This window comes from Lepidochelys kempii, chromosome 4, assembly GCF_965140285.1.
Source record: "Lepidochelys kempii isolate rLepKem1 chromosome 4, rLepKem1.hap1, whole genome shotgun sequence".
NCBI classification, from domain to species: domain Eukaryota; kingdom Metazoa; phylum Chordata; order Testudines; family Cheloniidae; genus Lepidochelys; species Lepidochelys kempii.
In genome coordinates this window covers 79,890,091-79,907,312 of record NC_136383.1, presented here as the reverse complement: position 1 = coordinate 79,907,312, position 17,222 = coordinate 79,890,091, and the positions used below count along the sequence as shown (strand labels likewise).

Here is a 17,222-nt window from a genome sequence, read left to right as displayed (position 1 = left end):
AAGTGACCCGTGCCCCATGCTACAGAGGAAGGCGAAAAACCTCCAGGGCCTCTTCCAATCTGCCCCGGAGGAAAATTCCTTCCCGACCCCAAATATGGTGATCAGCTAAACCCTGAGCATATGGGCAAGATTCATCAACCAGATACTACAGAAAATTCTTTCCTGGGTAACTCGGATCTCACCCCATCTAATAGCCTATCACAGGCCATTGGGCCTATTTACCATGAATACTTAATTACCAAAACCATGTTATCCCATCATACCATCTCCTCCATAAACTTATCGAGTTTAATCTTAAAGCCAGATAGATCTTTTGCCCCCACTGCTTCCCTTGGAAGGCTATTCCAAAACTTCACTCCTCTGATGGTTAAAAACCTTCATCTAATTTCTAGTCTAAATTTCCTAGTGGCCAGTTTATATCCATTTGTTCTTGTGTCCACATTGGTACTGAGCTTAAATAATTCCTCTCCCTCTCTGGTATTTATCCCTCTGATATATTTATAGAGAGCAATCATATCTCCCCTCAACTTTCTTTTAGTTAGGCTAAACAAGCCAAGCTCCCTGAGCCTCCTTTCATAAGGCAAGTTTTCCATTCCTCGGATCATCCTAATAGCCCTTCTCTGTACCTGTTCCAGTTTGAATTCATCCTTCTTAAACATGGGAGACCAGAACTGCACACCGTATTCCAGGTGAGGTCTCACCAGTGCCTTGAATAATGGTACTAAAACTTCCTTATCCCTACTGGAAGTACCTCTCCTGATGCATCCCAAGACCGCATTAGTTTTTTTCACAGTCATAGCACATTGGCGGCTCATAGTCATCCTATGATCAACCAATACTCCAAGGTCCTTTTCCGCCTCCGTTACTTCTAATTGATGCGTCTTGTTATTAATCCCTAAATGCATGACCTTACACTTCTCACTATTAAATTTCATCCTATTACTATTACTCCAGTTTACAAGGTCATCCAGATCCTCCTGTAGGGTATCCCTGTCCTTCTCTAAATTGGCAATACCTCCCAGCTTTGTATCATCTGCAAACTTTATTAGCACACTCCCACTTTTTGTGCCAAGGTCAGTAATAAAAAGATTAAATAAGATTGGTCCCAAAACCGATCTTTGAGGAACTCCACTGGTAACCTCCCTCCAGCCTGACAATTCACCTTTCAGTAGGACCTGTTGTAGTCTCCCCTTTAACCAATTCCTTATCCACCTTTCAATTTTCCTATTGATCCCCATCTTATCCAATTTAACTAATAATTCCCCATGTGGCACGGTATCAAATGCCTTACTAAAATCTAGGTAAATTAGATCCACTGCATTTCCTTTGTCTAAAAAATCTGTTACTTTCTCAAAGAAGGAGATCAGGTTGGTTTGGCACGATCTACCTTTTGTAAAACCATGTTGTATTTTGTCCCATTTACCATTGACTTCAATGTCCTTAACTACCTTCTCCTTCAAAATTTTTTCCAAGACCTTGCATACTACAGATGTCAAACTAACAGGCCTATAATTACCCAGATCACTTTTTTTCCCTTTCTTAAAAATAGGAACTGTGTTAGCAATTCTCCAATCATATGGTACAACCCCTGAGTTTACAGATTCATTAAAAATTCTTGCTAATGGGCTTGCAATTTCTTGTGCCAATTCCTTTAATATTCTTGGATGAAGATTATCTGGGCCCCCCGATTTAGTCCCATTAAGCTGTTTGAGTTTCGCTTCTACCTCAAATATGGTAATGCCTACCTCCATATCCTCATTCCCATTTGTCATGCTACCATTATCCCTAAGATCCTCTTTAGTCTTATTAAAGACTGAGACAAAGTATTTGTTTAGATATTGGGCCATGTCTAGATTATCCTTGACCTCCACTCCATCCTCAGTGTTTAACGGTCCCACTTCTTCTTTCTTTGTTTTCTTCTTATTTATATGACTATAGAACCTTTTACTATTGGTTTTAATTCCCTTTGCAAGGTCCAACTCTACTTGACTTTTAGCCTGTCTCACTTTATCCCTACGTGTTCTGACCTCAATAAGGTAGCTTTCCTTGCTGATCCCTCCCTTCTTCCACTCCCTATATGCTTTCTGCTTTTTCTTAATCACCTCTCTGAGATGCTTGCTCATCCAGCTTGGTCTACAACTCCTGCCTATGAATTTTTTCCCCTTACCTGGGATGCAGGCTTCCGATAGCTTCTGCAGCTTTGATTTAAAATAATCCCAGGCCCCCTCTACGTTTAGATCCATAAATTCTTCAGTCCAATCCACTTCCCTAACTAATTTCCTTAATTTTTGAAAGTCAGCCCTTTTGAAATCAAAAACCCTAGTTGCAGATTTATTTTTATTAATCCTTCCGTTCAGTTTGAACTGAATTAGCTCATGATCACTTGAGCCAAGATTATCCCCTACAACCATTTCTTCTATGAGGTCCTCACTACTCACCAAAACCAAATCTAAAATGGCATCCCCTCTAGTTGGTTCAACAACTACTTGCTGAAGGAATCCATCAGCTATCGCATCTAGGAAAATCTGAGCTCTATTATTATTACTAGCAATCGTCCTCCAGTCTCTATCTGGGAAGTTAAAGTCTCCCATGATCACACAGTTTCCTTTAGTATTTACTTTATTGAACACATTAAAAAGGGCTCTATCCATATCCAAATTAGATCCCGGCAGTCTATAGCACACCCCAAGCACTATCCCAGGGGAGGCTCTAATGGTTTTCTTGCCCAATTTAATTTTTGCCCAGACAGACTCAGTCATATCCATTTCATCGCTTCTTATTTCTTTACATTCTATCTCATCATTGATATACAATGCTACTCCACCACCTTTACCTTTATTTCGGTCTTTCCTAAACAGCACATACCCTTCAATACCTGTAGCCCAGTCATGACTACTATTCCACCATGTTTCTGTTATCCCTATAATATCTGCTTTCACTTCCTGCACCAGTAGCTCTAGTTCCTCCATTTTGTTACCTAGGCTCCTCGCATTAGTGTACAAACATCTTAATTTTTGCTGTTTGGCCTCACTCACATTCTGTATCCTATTAGGCACGGTCATTTTATTACCAGTATAACCTATTAGACTTGTATCTACACTGCCCTTCCTCCTACCCATGGCTGTATCCTCTCTTGCTTCATTTTCTTTCCTCTCAATGCTAAATTCTGGCGTGGAGATTACCTGGACATCTCCCAACCATCTCCCCCTAATTCCTAGTTTAAAGCTCTCTTAATTGTCCCAGCCTCCATCCTAGAAGTCTATTTCCTTCCCTACTCAGATGAAGTCCATCCCGAGAGAACTTTCCTCTATCCATGAATGCCTCCCAGTGGCCATACATCCCAAAGCCCTCCTTATAGCACCACTGCCTAAGCCATCTGTTGATAGTCATAATCTTGTCACACCTTTGTTGTCCTTCTCTAGGAACAGGCAGAATCCCACTAAAGATCACCCGAGCCTCAATTTCCTTAAGCATCTTCCCCAGCCTAGCATAGTGTCCCTTAATACTTTCCAGCGAGAATCTAGCCATATCATTTGGTCCCACATGAAGGATAATTAGGGGATTCTTTCCTGCTCCCTTTAGAATCCTTTTCAACCTCAGGTCTACATCCCATATCTTAGCACCTGGAAGACAGCACACCCTCCTATTCTCTGGATCAGCTCTGGTTACAGGCCTATCTATTCTTCTCAGTAAAGAGTCCCCAATCACATAGACCTGTCTTTTCCTAGTGACGGTGCTATTCTCCAGTCTATCCCCTGTTCCCTCTGGCTGCAAGTTCTTTCCATTCCTATTCTCCCTTGTAATCCTCTTTAACCCATCCTGTATCCTCCTGGGGCTCATATTTGGTGTAATCTCCATTAACTCTTCCCCTTTTCCTATAGGACTAGCCGCTTTTCTCTTCTTCCTTGCCCTTCCACCTTCAGTGACTACCTGCTGAGCCCCTTCTTCATTTTCCAACTCTGCAAACCTATTCTTGAGCTCTATTTCTCCTTCACTAGCTCGTCTTTTCCTCTGCCTGGTCCTTCACCACCTTCCCAAAAGGTGTAAAGTATTATTCAAGGCAAGTGGGTTCTCATACAGTAAGTTTATATACACACACACACAAGATGGAAGGAGAAAGAGATTTAAGTAACAGGGGAGAAGGAAGGCAGGAACATAACAGGGAATGAGAGAGGAAGAGAAATGAGGGAGTGGAAAAAGAACAGAGACTGAAAAAAAACGGAGGAAAAGACAAAGCAAAAGATACACCAAGATAGAATCATAGAAATGGAGGGCTGGAAGGGGCCTTGATAAGTCATCAAGTCCAACCTCCTGTTACGTTCCTGCCTTCCTTCTCCCCGTTCCTTAAATCTCTTTCTCCTTCCATCTTGTGTGTGTGTGTATAAACTTACTGTACGAGAACCCACTTGCCTTGAATAATACTTTACACCTTTTGGGAAGGTGGTGATTTGGAAGGGTCTCAGGAAGATCAGAGGTTTCAGAGGCACTATTTAGCTATGCAATGACCACTGCCTCAGAGATTCAGACCTACCTGCATTCACTGTTGGAGGTAATGAATTGATCTTTTCAACCCCACAGAGTATTTATTCTGAGTTAGGGAGTGCTCTGGCTCTGTTCTGAAGCACAGAGAAGCTGTGGTAAAGGCATCCATGGAGCTGCCCTGGTGAGTGCATGCACAGCACAATCCTAGCTCCTCTTCCACTGCCACACAGTAGAAAGAGTGCAGTTTGGTTGCTTGGGGGCAGGATTGGAGGAGCCTGTGCAGGATAGTGGTAGTGATCATTATCCCTCACATATTGCAGAGCCAGCTAAGGGCTCCCTGCACATTCCTGTGTATCAGGGAGCAAAGGTGGAGCCAAAAGGGGGAAACAAGAGAAACAGGTCTGTCAGCTCTGCCTCCAAACCAATCTATCAGCCTTTGAAGCGAGTACATTGGAACAGTGAGGGTTACACTGCCAAGTAAAAAGAAAAGGAGGACTTGTGGCACCTTAGAGACTAACCAATTTATTAGAGCATAAGCTTTCGTGAGCTACAGCTCACTTCTTCAGATGCATCTGAAGAAGTGAGCTGTAGCTCACGAAAGCTTATGCTCTAATAAATTGGTTAGTCTCTAAGGTGCCACAAGTCCTCCTTTTCTTTTTGCGAATACAGACTAACACGGCTGTTACTCTGAAAACTGCCAAGTAAGGAACCGACAGTCATTAGATGTCTTCTCTGGAGGAGGGGAGACAGGACATTCTTAGAAGAGGAGCACTGAGCTCTGGCATTTCCTCCCCCCATGGTCTGTGGATCTAACAATTTCACGGCACATTGTAAAGCCTGTTTCTCTGAGCGGTTTTCTGATGGGGTGACTTCAGCAGTGTAAGGGAGGAGGAGGAGATAATTTGTTGTTGATTGATGTTGATACGTAGTAACAGTGGCATTTAGTGAGGGTTTAAGTGCTTAGATTATGATCTGTATGATTTATAGTACTGTACAGCCACATAGGACAAAACCATCATAGAATCATAGAATATCAGGGTTGGAAGGGACCTCAGGAGGTCATCTAGTCCAACCCCCTGCTCAAAGCAGGACCGATCCCCAACTAAATCATCCCAGCCAGGGCTTTGTCAAGCCTGACCTGAAAAACTTCTTAGGAAAGAGATTCCACCACCTCCCTAGGTAACGCATTCCAGTGTTTCACCACCCTTCTAGTGAAAAAGTTTTTCCTAATATCCAACCTAAACCTCCCCCACTGCAACTTGAGACCATTACTCCTTGTTCTGTCATCTGCCACCACTGAGAACAGTCTAGATCCATCCTCTTTGGAACCCCCTTTCAGGTAGTTGAAAGCAGCTATCAAATCCCCCCTCATTCTTCTCTTCCGCAGACTAAACAATCCCAGTTCCCTCAGCCTCTCCTCATAAGTCATGTGTTCCAGTCCCCTAATCATTTTTGTTGTCCTCCGCTGGACGTTTTCCAATTTTTCCACATCCTTCTTGTAGTGTGGGGCCCAAAACTGGACACAGTACTCCAGATGAGGCCTCACCAATGTCAAATAGAGGGGAACGATCACATCCCTCGATCTGCTGGCAATGCCCCTACTTATACATCCTAAAATGCCATTGGCCTTCTTGGCAACAAGGGCACACTGTTGACTCATATCCAGCTTCTAGTCCACTGTAACTCCTAGGTCCTTTTCTGAAGAACTGCCGCCTAGCCATTCAGTCCCTAGTCTGTAGCGGTGCATGGGATTCTTCCGTCCTAAGTGCAGGACTCTGCACTTGTCCTTGTTGAACCTCATCAGATTTCTTTCTGAAGAGCATATAAGCACATTTTATAAAATTTATAAATTGAAAGAAGCAAAAATAAATCTAAAGATGGTATAAGAAAAAAATATTTAACTTTTGCCCTAGCCACATATTAAGCTCTTCTCTGCCACATGTAAAAGAACTACATGAATGGTATGAAAGAGGGACATACGGTGAGGAAGATCAGGGCCAATGAATTTGGATCTCTTATTTCTGGTTGTCTAATTTCAATATTACACAGAAGAAAACAACATTCATAAAAGGTATATACAAAAAATTACATGGAGGATGTGGAGAAGCAGAACAAAAGAAAAGCCTTTGTATCAAAGGAATACCTCTCCCCACTCCAGTCTGGGTTTCACTATCACAAGACAGCTGAGATACCCCTGGACAGCTCTACAAAGGCTTTATATTTAAGCATTTGAAAGGTCAGAAATTTTGCTAGCAAAAAGTGTCCCAGGCTGTGTACATTTCATTGACTTGGAATATGCAGTCTATACACTTGTCTATATTATATATTTTCCACAGAGATAAAACCAGTGGTGAGCTGGAGCCGGTTCGCACCGGTTCGCTAGAACCGATTATTATATTTAGAAGCCCCTTTAGAACCGGTTGTTCCGCGAGGGACAACCGGTTCTAAAAGGGCTTCTAAATTTAACTGGCCAAAAGTGGCACCTTAAGTGCCGACTCCATGGGTGCTCCAGCCCTGGAGCACCCAAGGGGAAAATTTGGTGGGTGCTGAGCACCCACCAGCAGCTCCCCGCCCCACCCCCAGCCCCAGCTCATCTCACCTCCGCTCCACCTCCGCCTCCTCCCCTGAACGCGCCGCCCTGCTCTGCTTCTCCACCCCCCCAGGCTTCCCGCAAATCAGCTGTTCGTGTGGGAAGTTGGGGCAGGCTGAGAAGCAGGCGGCGGCTTCCCGCTCAGGCCCAGGGAGGCGGAGGTGAGCTGGGATGGGGGGGCGTGAGGAGGGCCGCCCGTGCCACAGCAGGTAACCCGGGGGGGGGCACACAGGGGAACCGCTCCCCACCCCAGCTCACCTCCGCCACCCTCGGCCTGAGCGGGATGCTGCCACCTGCTTCTCAGCCCTCCCAGGCTTCCCTCCGAACAGCTGATTCGCGGGAAGCCGGGGGAGGGGGCGGAGAAGCAGAGTGGGGCGGTGCATTCAGGGGTGGAGGCAGAGTGGAGGTGAGCTGGGGCCGGGCGTGGGGTGGGGAGCTGCCGGTGGGTGCTCTGCACCTACCAAATTTTCCCCGTGGGTGCTCCAGCCCCGGAGAACCCAGGAAGTCGGCGCCTAAGGCGCCACTTTTTATGTGATCAGTGGGGGAGTGGCCACTCCCCCTGCTCCCCCCTAGCTATGCTCCCTCGCCCTAGGAGCCAGAGGAGCCTGCCGGATGCTTTCTGGGAGCTGCCCCAGGTAAGCACCTCCGGGACTCCCCACTTTGCCCCCCGGCAGATGCCTCTGGCTCTTAGGGGCGGGGTGGGCACTCACTACGGTGGCCCACGAGACCCTCCTGTCCGGTTCTGGGGGCAGTCAGGGGACAGGGGAGGGGGTGGATGGGGCACGGGTCCTGGGGGGGGGGCAATGACCCCCTTGTGGGGTGAGGAGGGAACCCGTTGTTAAGATTTTGGTAGCTCATCACTGGATAAAACATGTTTTATTAGCAAACTGCATTAAATTTAGTAGAGAGCTTTAATATCTCACCATTGACTTGCTTACAGTAAACTGAACAGCATCTTCGCAAACACCCTCCAATATTAACTACCATTCAAAAGTGTTGTATTAGCAGCTTATATTGGACAAATAATTAAATCTAGGAAAATTACTTTTCTACCACTCACCTCTTGATGAGAAAAGAAATCACCAGGAAGTCTTTCCAGAAATGATGAGAGTGAAAAAGCAGATTTCTTTCCTTGCACATCAATAACTTTGAGGTGCTCAGGGGAAGGGCTCAGAAAGGCATAAAGTGCTTCGCTCTGACATAGTCTTTCATCAGAAAGCAGCTTCTGTGGAGAAAACAGAATGAAGACTATTCACAACATATCAATTAAATATGAATTATTTAAGCAATAAGGTGCAACAGACTCTTCGGTATTGCTAATTAATACACTAATCAGGTGCACAGTGAGACTAGCATTAGTGAGTAAGGGGAGTGTCTGAATTGGTTTTAAAACATTATTTATTTAAAAGCGGAAAATTAAAAGGACTATAAAAATGGCATTGTGGAGTTCCAAGCTTATGGTCTCACAATCACTCTGAGATCAAACTGATATACCACTAGAGAGATGGCTTTTCTAAATGCCAATGCCACAAGTTCAACATGGGATCTGAAACTCAAGATGTATTCTTTTGGGCTTCAGAGTAACAGCCGTGTTAGTCTGTATTCGCAAAAAGAAAAGGAGGACTTGTGGCACCTTAGAGACTAACCAGTTTATTTGAGCATAAGCTTTCGTGAGCTACAGCTCGATGAAGTGAGCTGTAGCTCACGAAAGCTTATGCTCAAATAAATTGGTTAGTCTCTAAGGTGCCACAAGTACTCCTTTTCTTTTGGGCTTGTACATCACCCCCTCTCCTCCAATAAAGACTTAAACGCAAGGACTGACTCGGCTCTCACGCTGGTAATATACCAATGGTTACAATGGATTTACTCCTGATTTAGGCCAGTGTAAGTGAGAGGAGTATTAGGTTCATTGGTAACAATGCTGGTAAAATGATGTATGACCCAGAACAGAATCCAGCTTATCTTGGCTCTGCAGTTATTTAATAGTAAAAAGTAGTACATTTTAGACAGTAAAATATGCAAATATGAGACACACAGAGGAAATACACAGGGAGCATATTTGTTGAGTAAGGAGGAACTGTTTTTACATAGTCACTTTTCATACAATACCCATAGTTACAGTGAAATTATGATAATAGCTTTCCCTTCTGTCAAGGCTTTGCATGTGCTTTGATTTTCACAGATTATTGCCAGTAATTCTTTCCCAACTAGGCACTGCTATAAATTGCCCATCCACTAAGCTCTCCCCTGTAGTCATGCCCAAGTGTCATTTTTATTTTTCACTGGAAACTAGAATCTGCAGATTTTTGATTGCCTGAAACTACACTTTCTCTACCTAATTTACTTCATCTGCAGGGAAACCTGCACAGAACTAGCTGCTTTGCCTGGTCTGTGGGTGTGGAAAGAGGGAATCTGGAGCAGAAGGAAGATGCAGATAAACAGGATTGGGTTCTGAGCACCAGAGAAGCAGCACCAAATAAAGGGGGTTCCTCAGACACTGACATAAAGGATGGTTTGCAGGAAAGGTTATTGGGATGGAGGATGGGGCACCTGACCATGAGCAGCTGGGAGTGAAGGGAATCTAGAACAGCAGGAAACAGAAAGGGACAAGAGGACACAGAAGGGGGGAAAAGAAAGTCTTAAAGTTTGATGCTTAAAATCTGAAGTATTTATTTAAGGGTAGTACAGCACCCAAGAAATAGCAGTTAGATATGCAATAATCTAATTGAGTTTCATATTTCAATACATTTCTGCTACTTTTTAATGATGCCTTTGAAAAGCACAGCAATGAAATGGCAAACATTCAGGGTTTGAAATCCTATCCCCAGTTTAAAAAAAAGTACATTGAATATTAATGGTGCTCAGTTCCACTTCAGCAACATTCTACTTTTGAAAGAGAACATACATACAATTATTTCACTTCCTGAGGGAAATATACCTTGCTGATTTACAGCAATGTTTGGTTGTATTATAGTACCTGGAAAACAAACAAAAGCTGTCTAGGAAAAAGATTACTCTAAAATCAAACAATTTACTTTTCATATCAATGAATACGCTAGTTTCATTTTTCCTGACTCAGAGGTGGCCTATTAGTCTCTGAACTTCAGAATCTAGAACAGTTTTTCTTAATTGTTAAACAGTCTGCTTTAAACAAACAGCAATGTTAAACCCAGGTGGCCCTGAAAACCCCTATTGCTGTATCTGTAAATTGTATAATGTCTCCTGTTTGTTGCTACTGGAGGCCAAATACAATTTCACCTTTTGGGGCAAAACACAGCCACTTTAAAGGTTGTCCTATCTAAACCATACCTTTTATTCATTTATTTAGATTTAAAATAATAATGATGCCTAGCCAAGGCTCTAGGCAATCTAATATAATTACATAATCATACAATACATACTATCAAATTAAAACTCAGCAGCACTGAAATCAATTCCACAGGAATTTGGCCAGCCAACCACCTATTCCCTTCATAATCTAAAAAGCACACCTTCAGCCTCCTTCTGAGACCCTGTTCAAGAGGTGTCTTTTGCAGGTCACCAAATTCAGGCTCCATAGAACCAAATGAGGGAGCAAGTTCCAGAGTCCTGGATCCCCAGCAGAGAATGCCCTGCCAGCAACCCCCACCTTTTATAACAAAGAGGACCACCTCAAGTGCGCTGCTGACCATAGCTGTGGCAGAAGGACACAGGGAGAGGTGGACCCTCAGCTAGGCCAGTCCCAGGCCATTTAGGGCTTGATAGTCTACAGGTCATGACCAATGCCTTAAGCTTCACCTGGAGACCAATAGGCAGCCAAGCAAATCCCAAAGCACTGGGGTCACGTGCTCCCAGTGAGGTGTCCCGCTCACTAAGCAAGCACATACATTCTGCACCAGCTTCAGCCTCTGAATGGTTGTAAGGTGTAGTCCATGTAGACCACATTACAATAGTCTAATCTTGAGGTGACACAAGCATGGGTACAAGTGGCAAGGTACACATCAGAAAAAAAAGGTCGCAACCTCCCAGCCAGATACAGATGGTAAAAAGCTGACTGGGTCACCACTGTAATATGATCCTCAAACAGCTTCTTGGCAACGAACATCGCCCATGAGACGTGAGCACTATTCACCAATGTCACACATACTCCCTCAACCAAAGGGGCCGATATTACCTCTGCCATCTCCTCCAGCTGCTTCCCCCAACCCACCATTGTCAGCTCTGCCTTAGCTGGATTCAGCATCAGCCAGCTTGCTCTCAGCCTTGCCCTAGTCTCAGCTAGACACTGGCTGAGGTGCTGAACTACATCAGAAGAGAAAGAGGCATACAGTTGGATGTCATCGGCGCAGTGAAAATACTGAACCCCATGCACCCTTATTAGGTCTCCTAACAGTCCTATACACGCATTGAATAGGAGAGGTAACAGAATGACTCCTTGTGGCACTGCACACTTGAGAGCTCTTTGGGAAGGGGGCGATTGCCCGCAACTACCCGTTGAGATCTCTCCAAGAGAAAAGAACATAATGACTGTCTGAACTACAGACTTTCAGAAAGTCACAAAAGAATGAGTGGTGTGAGTTCTCCCTGGTCCTTCCAGAGTAGGAGGCATAGGTGCCGACTTCGTGGGTGCTCCGGGGCTGGAGCACCCACGGGGAAAAAATGGTGGGTGCTGAGCACCCACCGGCAGCCCCCATCAGCTCCCCTCCCACTCCTGCAGTGCTTCCCGCCCACTGGCAGGACCCACAGATCAGCGCTTCCTCCCCTCTCCCAGCGCCTCCCACCTGTCGCAAACAGCTGTTTTGTGGTATGAGGGGGCGGGGGCAGGAACGAAGACGCAGCGCGCTCGGGGAAGGAGGTGGAATTGGGCGGGAAGAGGCACAGCAGGGGTGGGGCTTTGGGGAAAGGGGTGGAGTGGGGGCGGGGCCTTGGGCCCAGCCAGGGGTCGAGCACCCACAATGGCGCTTTGGAAAGTTCGCACCTGTGGTAGGAGGAGCAGTGACTGCAGCACGACCTTCTAAACCAGTGGTCTCCAACCTTTTTATGCCCAAGATCACTTTTTGAATCCAAGGGCAACCCAGGATCTACTCTGCCCCTTCCCCGAGTCCCTGCCCCTTTCCCAAAGCCCCGCCCCGCTCACTCTATCCCCCCCTCACTCCGTAGTTCACTCTCCCCCACCCTCACTCACTTTCACAGGGCTGGGGTAGGAGGTTGGGGTTCGGGAGGGGGCGCAGGCTCTGGGCTGGGGCTGAGGGGTTCGCAGTGTGGGAGGGGGCTTCGGGCTGAGCCTGGAATAGAAGTGCAGGAAGGGGCTCCAGGCTGGGGCAGACTGTTGGGGTGAAGGAGGGAGTATAGGGAGCTGGCTCTGGGAGGGGGGTCAGGGCTGGGGGTTCGAGTGTGGCCTCCCACCAGGCAGCACTTACCTCCGGTGGCTCCCGATCGGCAGTGGGCGCAGTGAAGCTACGGCAGGCTCCCTGAGTACCTCGGCCCCACACTGCTCCCAGAAGATGCCAATGCGCCCCTGCGGCCCCTGGGAGGGGTGGGAGGTATATGGCTCTGCACGTTGCCCCTCTCTGCAAGCACCGCCCCCACAGCTCTCCCAGCCAATGGTAGCTGTGGGGGCGGTGTTTGCAGGCAGGAGCAGTGAGCAGAGACCCACCGCCCTCAGAGCCGCACTGGCCGCTTCCAGGAGCGGCGTGGGTCCGGGGTAGGGAGTGTGCCTCAGCAGCTGCCACGCTACACTGCCGGAGATCGCAACTGACTGGAAGATCCTCTAGGATTGACTGGTCGATGGCGATTGACCAGTTGGTGACAACTGTTCTAAACAGCGCTTGTAGAACAGTACTAAAGACACAAAGATAGGATTTTTTCCTAAAGATTGGGAGAAAATGTGTCACACACTTATGCAGACAAGCTACTGTGGATTCCAGAGCCCAGCAGCATAGAACAGGGGCAGCCAGTTTGCCTTTTGACTCCACAATTAATAGAATGTTTAAGAGCATACAATCTTTGTTTTCTTACCTGTAAGAAGCTATTTAACTGGTTCTTGGACTTTTCCATGAATTTCTGATCTACAGATTTGAAGGGCAGCTTACTGAGAGAAGGCAACTGAACTTTCTTTAATGATGGAAAACACTGAGCAGAGAAAGGACAAAACGATTATTCCATCACATTTTTAATACACACATACAGCAAAAAGGCAGAAAGGGATATGGATATAAATGGAGACGCAAGGACATCCCCTAATTTTCCTCTCCCTTCCACACCCCTCTGAGTGTTCTGAGAACTCCTTCCCTTGGCCACCCATAGGTAACACAGGTTAGGAACTCTTCCTTTGGAGCTCCATCACTACCAATCCTATGTCGAATAAAAGAGTTGCTTCAGAATAAAATGAGGCATTTTCTTTCCCAAAGGGCTGTCCATCCTAGTGCTTCAAGCCCTCACTTGCCTTGGGAGACAGAGACCAAGCCTAGAACTCAAAACGGGCTCATACGGCAATACAGCACAGAAGCCACTAGGACACAGGATCAGCTCAGCAAATACAATTCATTATTAAACAAGAAAAGGCCAAGTACAAACTTTTTTTGCAATCTGTCAACAAGTGCAAAAATTGGCTGCTAGAAAGAAACCTGGGTCCAAAAGGGCAAGAGGCTGTAAACAGCAGCTGGTCTGAAAATACAGTAATGAGGAATAACCAGTTTCTGGAATATTTAGATGTTTAGGCCAATGGTTTTCAACTTTTTTTCATTTGCGGACCCCTAAAACATTTCAAATGGAGGTGCAGGCCCCTTTGGAAATTCAATCTGTGGTGCACAGACCCCCTACCATAGAAGGGTAAGACTGAAAACTGACTGAACAGAATTCAGTGCTGGGCATGGCATTTGACATAGCATGAGAAAGGGCGCTAAACTGTAGGCTTCTATGGTAATGACAACACTTCTGGGGTTTGACCTGTAGTTGTGTGTATTCATGTTCTTTTTATTGATCAGAAAAACAGAATGCTTTTTCTGGGATCTGAAACTTTACTTTCATAGTCAGCTTTCGCTGACCCCTTAGACATAGTCTGCAGACCCCCAAAAGGGTCAGTGGACCACAGGTTGAAAACCACTGTTTTAAGTAAATGGAAAGTGCATTTTAATATAACTAGACATAAAAAGGAGGGCAGGGCTGGACAGACAGTGTACGCTACAGAGAGAGGGCATGCTATATTCTTGACCAGGAAACAATATGGAATAAGGATGGCCTGTTATAAAGAAGGAGTAGCAGACAGTGAGTTAGAAGAAGCAGGACAATAGATAAAAAAGAGAGAGGAAGAAAATGAGAAGAGGCGGAGACAGAAAACCAATCTTGCCACGAACAGTGTCAATTAGTCATAAAGCATAAGACACAAAGGCCAGCTGAGACACTGGAAAGCAGCAAGTGTGTCATGGAAATCCAATTAAATTGGTAAGGAGATAAAAAGTTTGAAGGAAGACTGTAATTAAAGCAAAAAAGGGTGACAAAGGTGAAAGTGGTGGGATTCAAATTTTCCTCAAATTAAGCCTCTTCCATTTTTCTTTCCACCTTTCATTTCAGATTAAATAAACTGCAGCAGAGTGATTCCCTCCACAAGTTTGCTACTGAAACATATGGAGGGAACCCCAAAAAGACTCCAGGCCCCTTCCACTAAGATTTCTTCCCCCACCCCCTTAATTTCCCCATTCCAAAATGGCAGTCTCTATGCACTCTTGCCTACCCACTTCATTTCTGAAAACAATCAGTCTCCTGTTGTCCATTTTAAGCAGCTATCTCCACAAAGTCTTTGTCCTGTTGCTTCAGTAAATTAGCCATCAAAAAGTACTTGTGAATCAAGAAGCTAATAAACTCACCTTTGGAGCCCAACACCAGAGGTTTATAAACTCATTTCCACCAAACTTTGATACAGTTTTTGCTTACATAGAAACGGCTTGTTTTACTTTCTAAACAAAGGTTTCATATTTAAGCTATTTTCTTTATTTTTCACATAGATTAGAGGTGGCAATGGTCACTTTATTTTAAGTACTGGTTTTTCTTCTGAATGTGTGTCTAGTATTTTAAAAGATAAAAACCCCACTCACACAAAAAAGTATTCCTACCTCACTGAGTTTTCGGTGTAAATTCTGAAACTCACTGAGCTTTCTGGGAACTCTCCAGTTCTTCGCTTCAGCTCCACCAACTTCTTGTAAACTCACCATGACAAAGTAGCATGGCACTTGTTCCCCATTTTCTTCTACAACCTTGGGGGTGGGGAGGGAATGTATATTACTGAGACAGTAAATAGATAGCAAAACGTTAAAAAAATTAACTTGCATACAGATTCATGATTCTCGCCACCGTTTCATTCTCTCTGCTTTAGCATAAAGGCCTCATACCAAACTTTGGCTTATTAGACTAAATCTGATCAGGATACTGTGGGTCCTGCAATTTCCGCCCGTTAATACATTCATCTTCTTCACTGACTGCCTTGCAACACCTCCTACATCAACAGAATCCATTTTAAATCTCTTCTTGGGACACAGTCATTTGGCTTTTACAATTTTCAAAGTTTTTTTCATGTTAGATTGGTCTCCTTTCTCTCTCTTTCTGTGTGGTGACAGGCATGCATCCTCCCATATTTTACTGTACCGGTTTTAACTTCTGCTCTGCCTTCTTTCCTAAGCACCGTATTGCTGCTCCATGGGTCACTGCTATCACTCTAATGTTATTAAAAAACCTTTCTGTGCAGAGACAGAAGGGAGGAACTGGGGGACTTGCTCTCACATTGTTTCAATAACCAGAGTCTCTGCATTCAGGCTCAATTCCATTTAAAAAAAAACAGTGACCTCTCCTATTGCTTACCAGTACTTTATTTTCTTAGAATTTTCTTGATTAGTTTCATATTCTTCATGGTCTCTCTTTTCAACCTTGTCTTCTCTTGAGATATAGATATCCATATACACAAGCCATAGCAATCCTTAAGATGATGCCTGTACTAGCAGGGGTTATCAGGCTGTCATTTCACTTCTCCATTCATTACTTGCATTTGAGAGTACTTTTCACACATGTATAGCTGCCTCCCATTGGAGGATCTCACATCCTTTACAACTATCAATGAATGAAAACTTACAATAGATATGTGAAGTATGTGTTATCAGATGAGGGAAACTGAGGCAAAGTGAGGTTAAAAGCCCTTCTCAAGAATATAGAGGTGGTCTGTGGCAATGCCAAGGATCAAACTCAGATCTTTAAGATCCTAATCTCATGTCTCAACCAAAACATCACCCTTTCTCTCCATTACAATATAGTTTTCTTCAGAAGACGGGCAAATGGATTAACAGAGCAAAACAAGACAAACAGCTAAAGTAGGAGGCCCTTTCCTTACTAAATAAACCCCTAATGAAATCAATATTTCCAACGTACAGGCATGGGTTTGTTTTGGCTTTTTAGGCAATTTTGCTTGCACAGAAGGTACTTTCTAACTAATTCAATTACAGTCAGGATAAACCGTAAAATTCAGATGATGACAACATCCACTGGGAGGGTTGTAAAAGTCTGGTCATGTCTATTTATGCTAGTGGCAGGAAATTCTAACAGTCAATATACCATCACTGTAAGTGACATTTCATTAAAATGTCTCCTTATAAACTTACTTCTTGTTGTAACACGCTCTTCCTGGGGCTGCACACAGGACCATTAAGGAACTCAGCCTAGTGCCGAATGTGTACAACCCCAGTAACTGAGCATTTCAGTGGCTCCCAATGAATTTCCAGATAAAGTTCAAGGTGCTAGTTTTAATTATAAAACCCTACATGGTTTCAAACATAGCTACCCAAGGAACTACCTTTCTTTCCCATGCCAGGCTTCCATGTTTGAGAACAGCAGAGGTGTTTGATCTGAAACTCCTGTGATGCAAAGAAGAAGAAACTGGTGGCAGGGTATTTTCTGTGAGAGTTGAACTACGCAGACTTTTTCTTCCTTGGTCTGGCAGAGCCTGGATTTGTGCCTTCACATGGATTTATGAGGGTTGGGAGATCAGAGATGGAGGGGCTCATGGTAAGTGATCATTATTAGTGACTATTCTATATTACACATTTTTCAAAAGACTAATCACTTGCAGAGGTTCAGGCACATCTGAATAAAATTACCAGCGGGTAGTGATCCATGGGGAAATTATCTC

The 17,222-nt window shown here is 44.6% G+C and overlaps 1 protein-coding gene across 4 annotated transcripts in view; it reads right to left on the bottom strand.

The window, feature by feature from the left end:
- SNX25 (sorting nexin 25) overlaps positions 1 to 17,222 on the bottom strand; it is a 148,096-nt gene that overhangs the window by 12,847 nt on the left and 118,027 nt on the right. For all 4 annotated transcript variants that reach the window (XM_073341842.2, XM_073341841.2, XM_073341839.2 and 1 more), the window contains 3 exons: positions 15,163 to 15,303; positions 13,070 to 13,183; positions 8,133 to 8,297 (listed from right to left, as the gene is read on the bottom strand). In XM_073341842.2, coding sequence (XP_073197943.1) covers positions 8,133 to 8,297; positions 13,070 to 13,183; positions 15,163 to 15,303 — 420 coding nt within the window. The remainder of the gene's footprint in view (positions 1 to 8,132; positions 8,298 to 13,069; positions 13,184 to 15,162; positions 15,304 to 17,222) is intronic.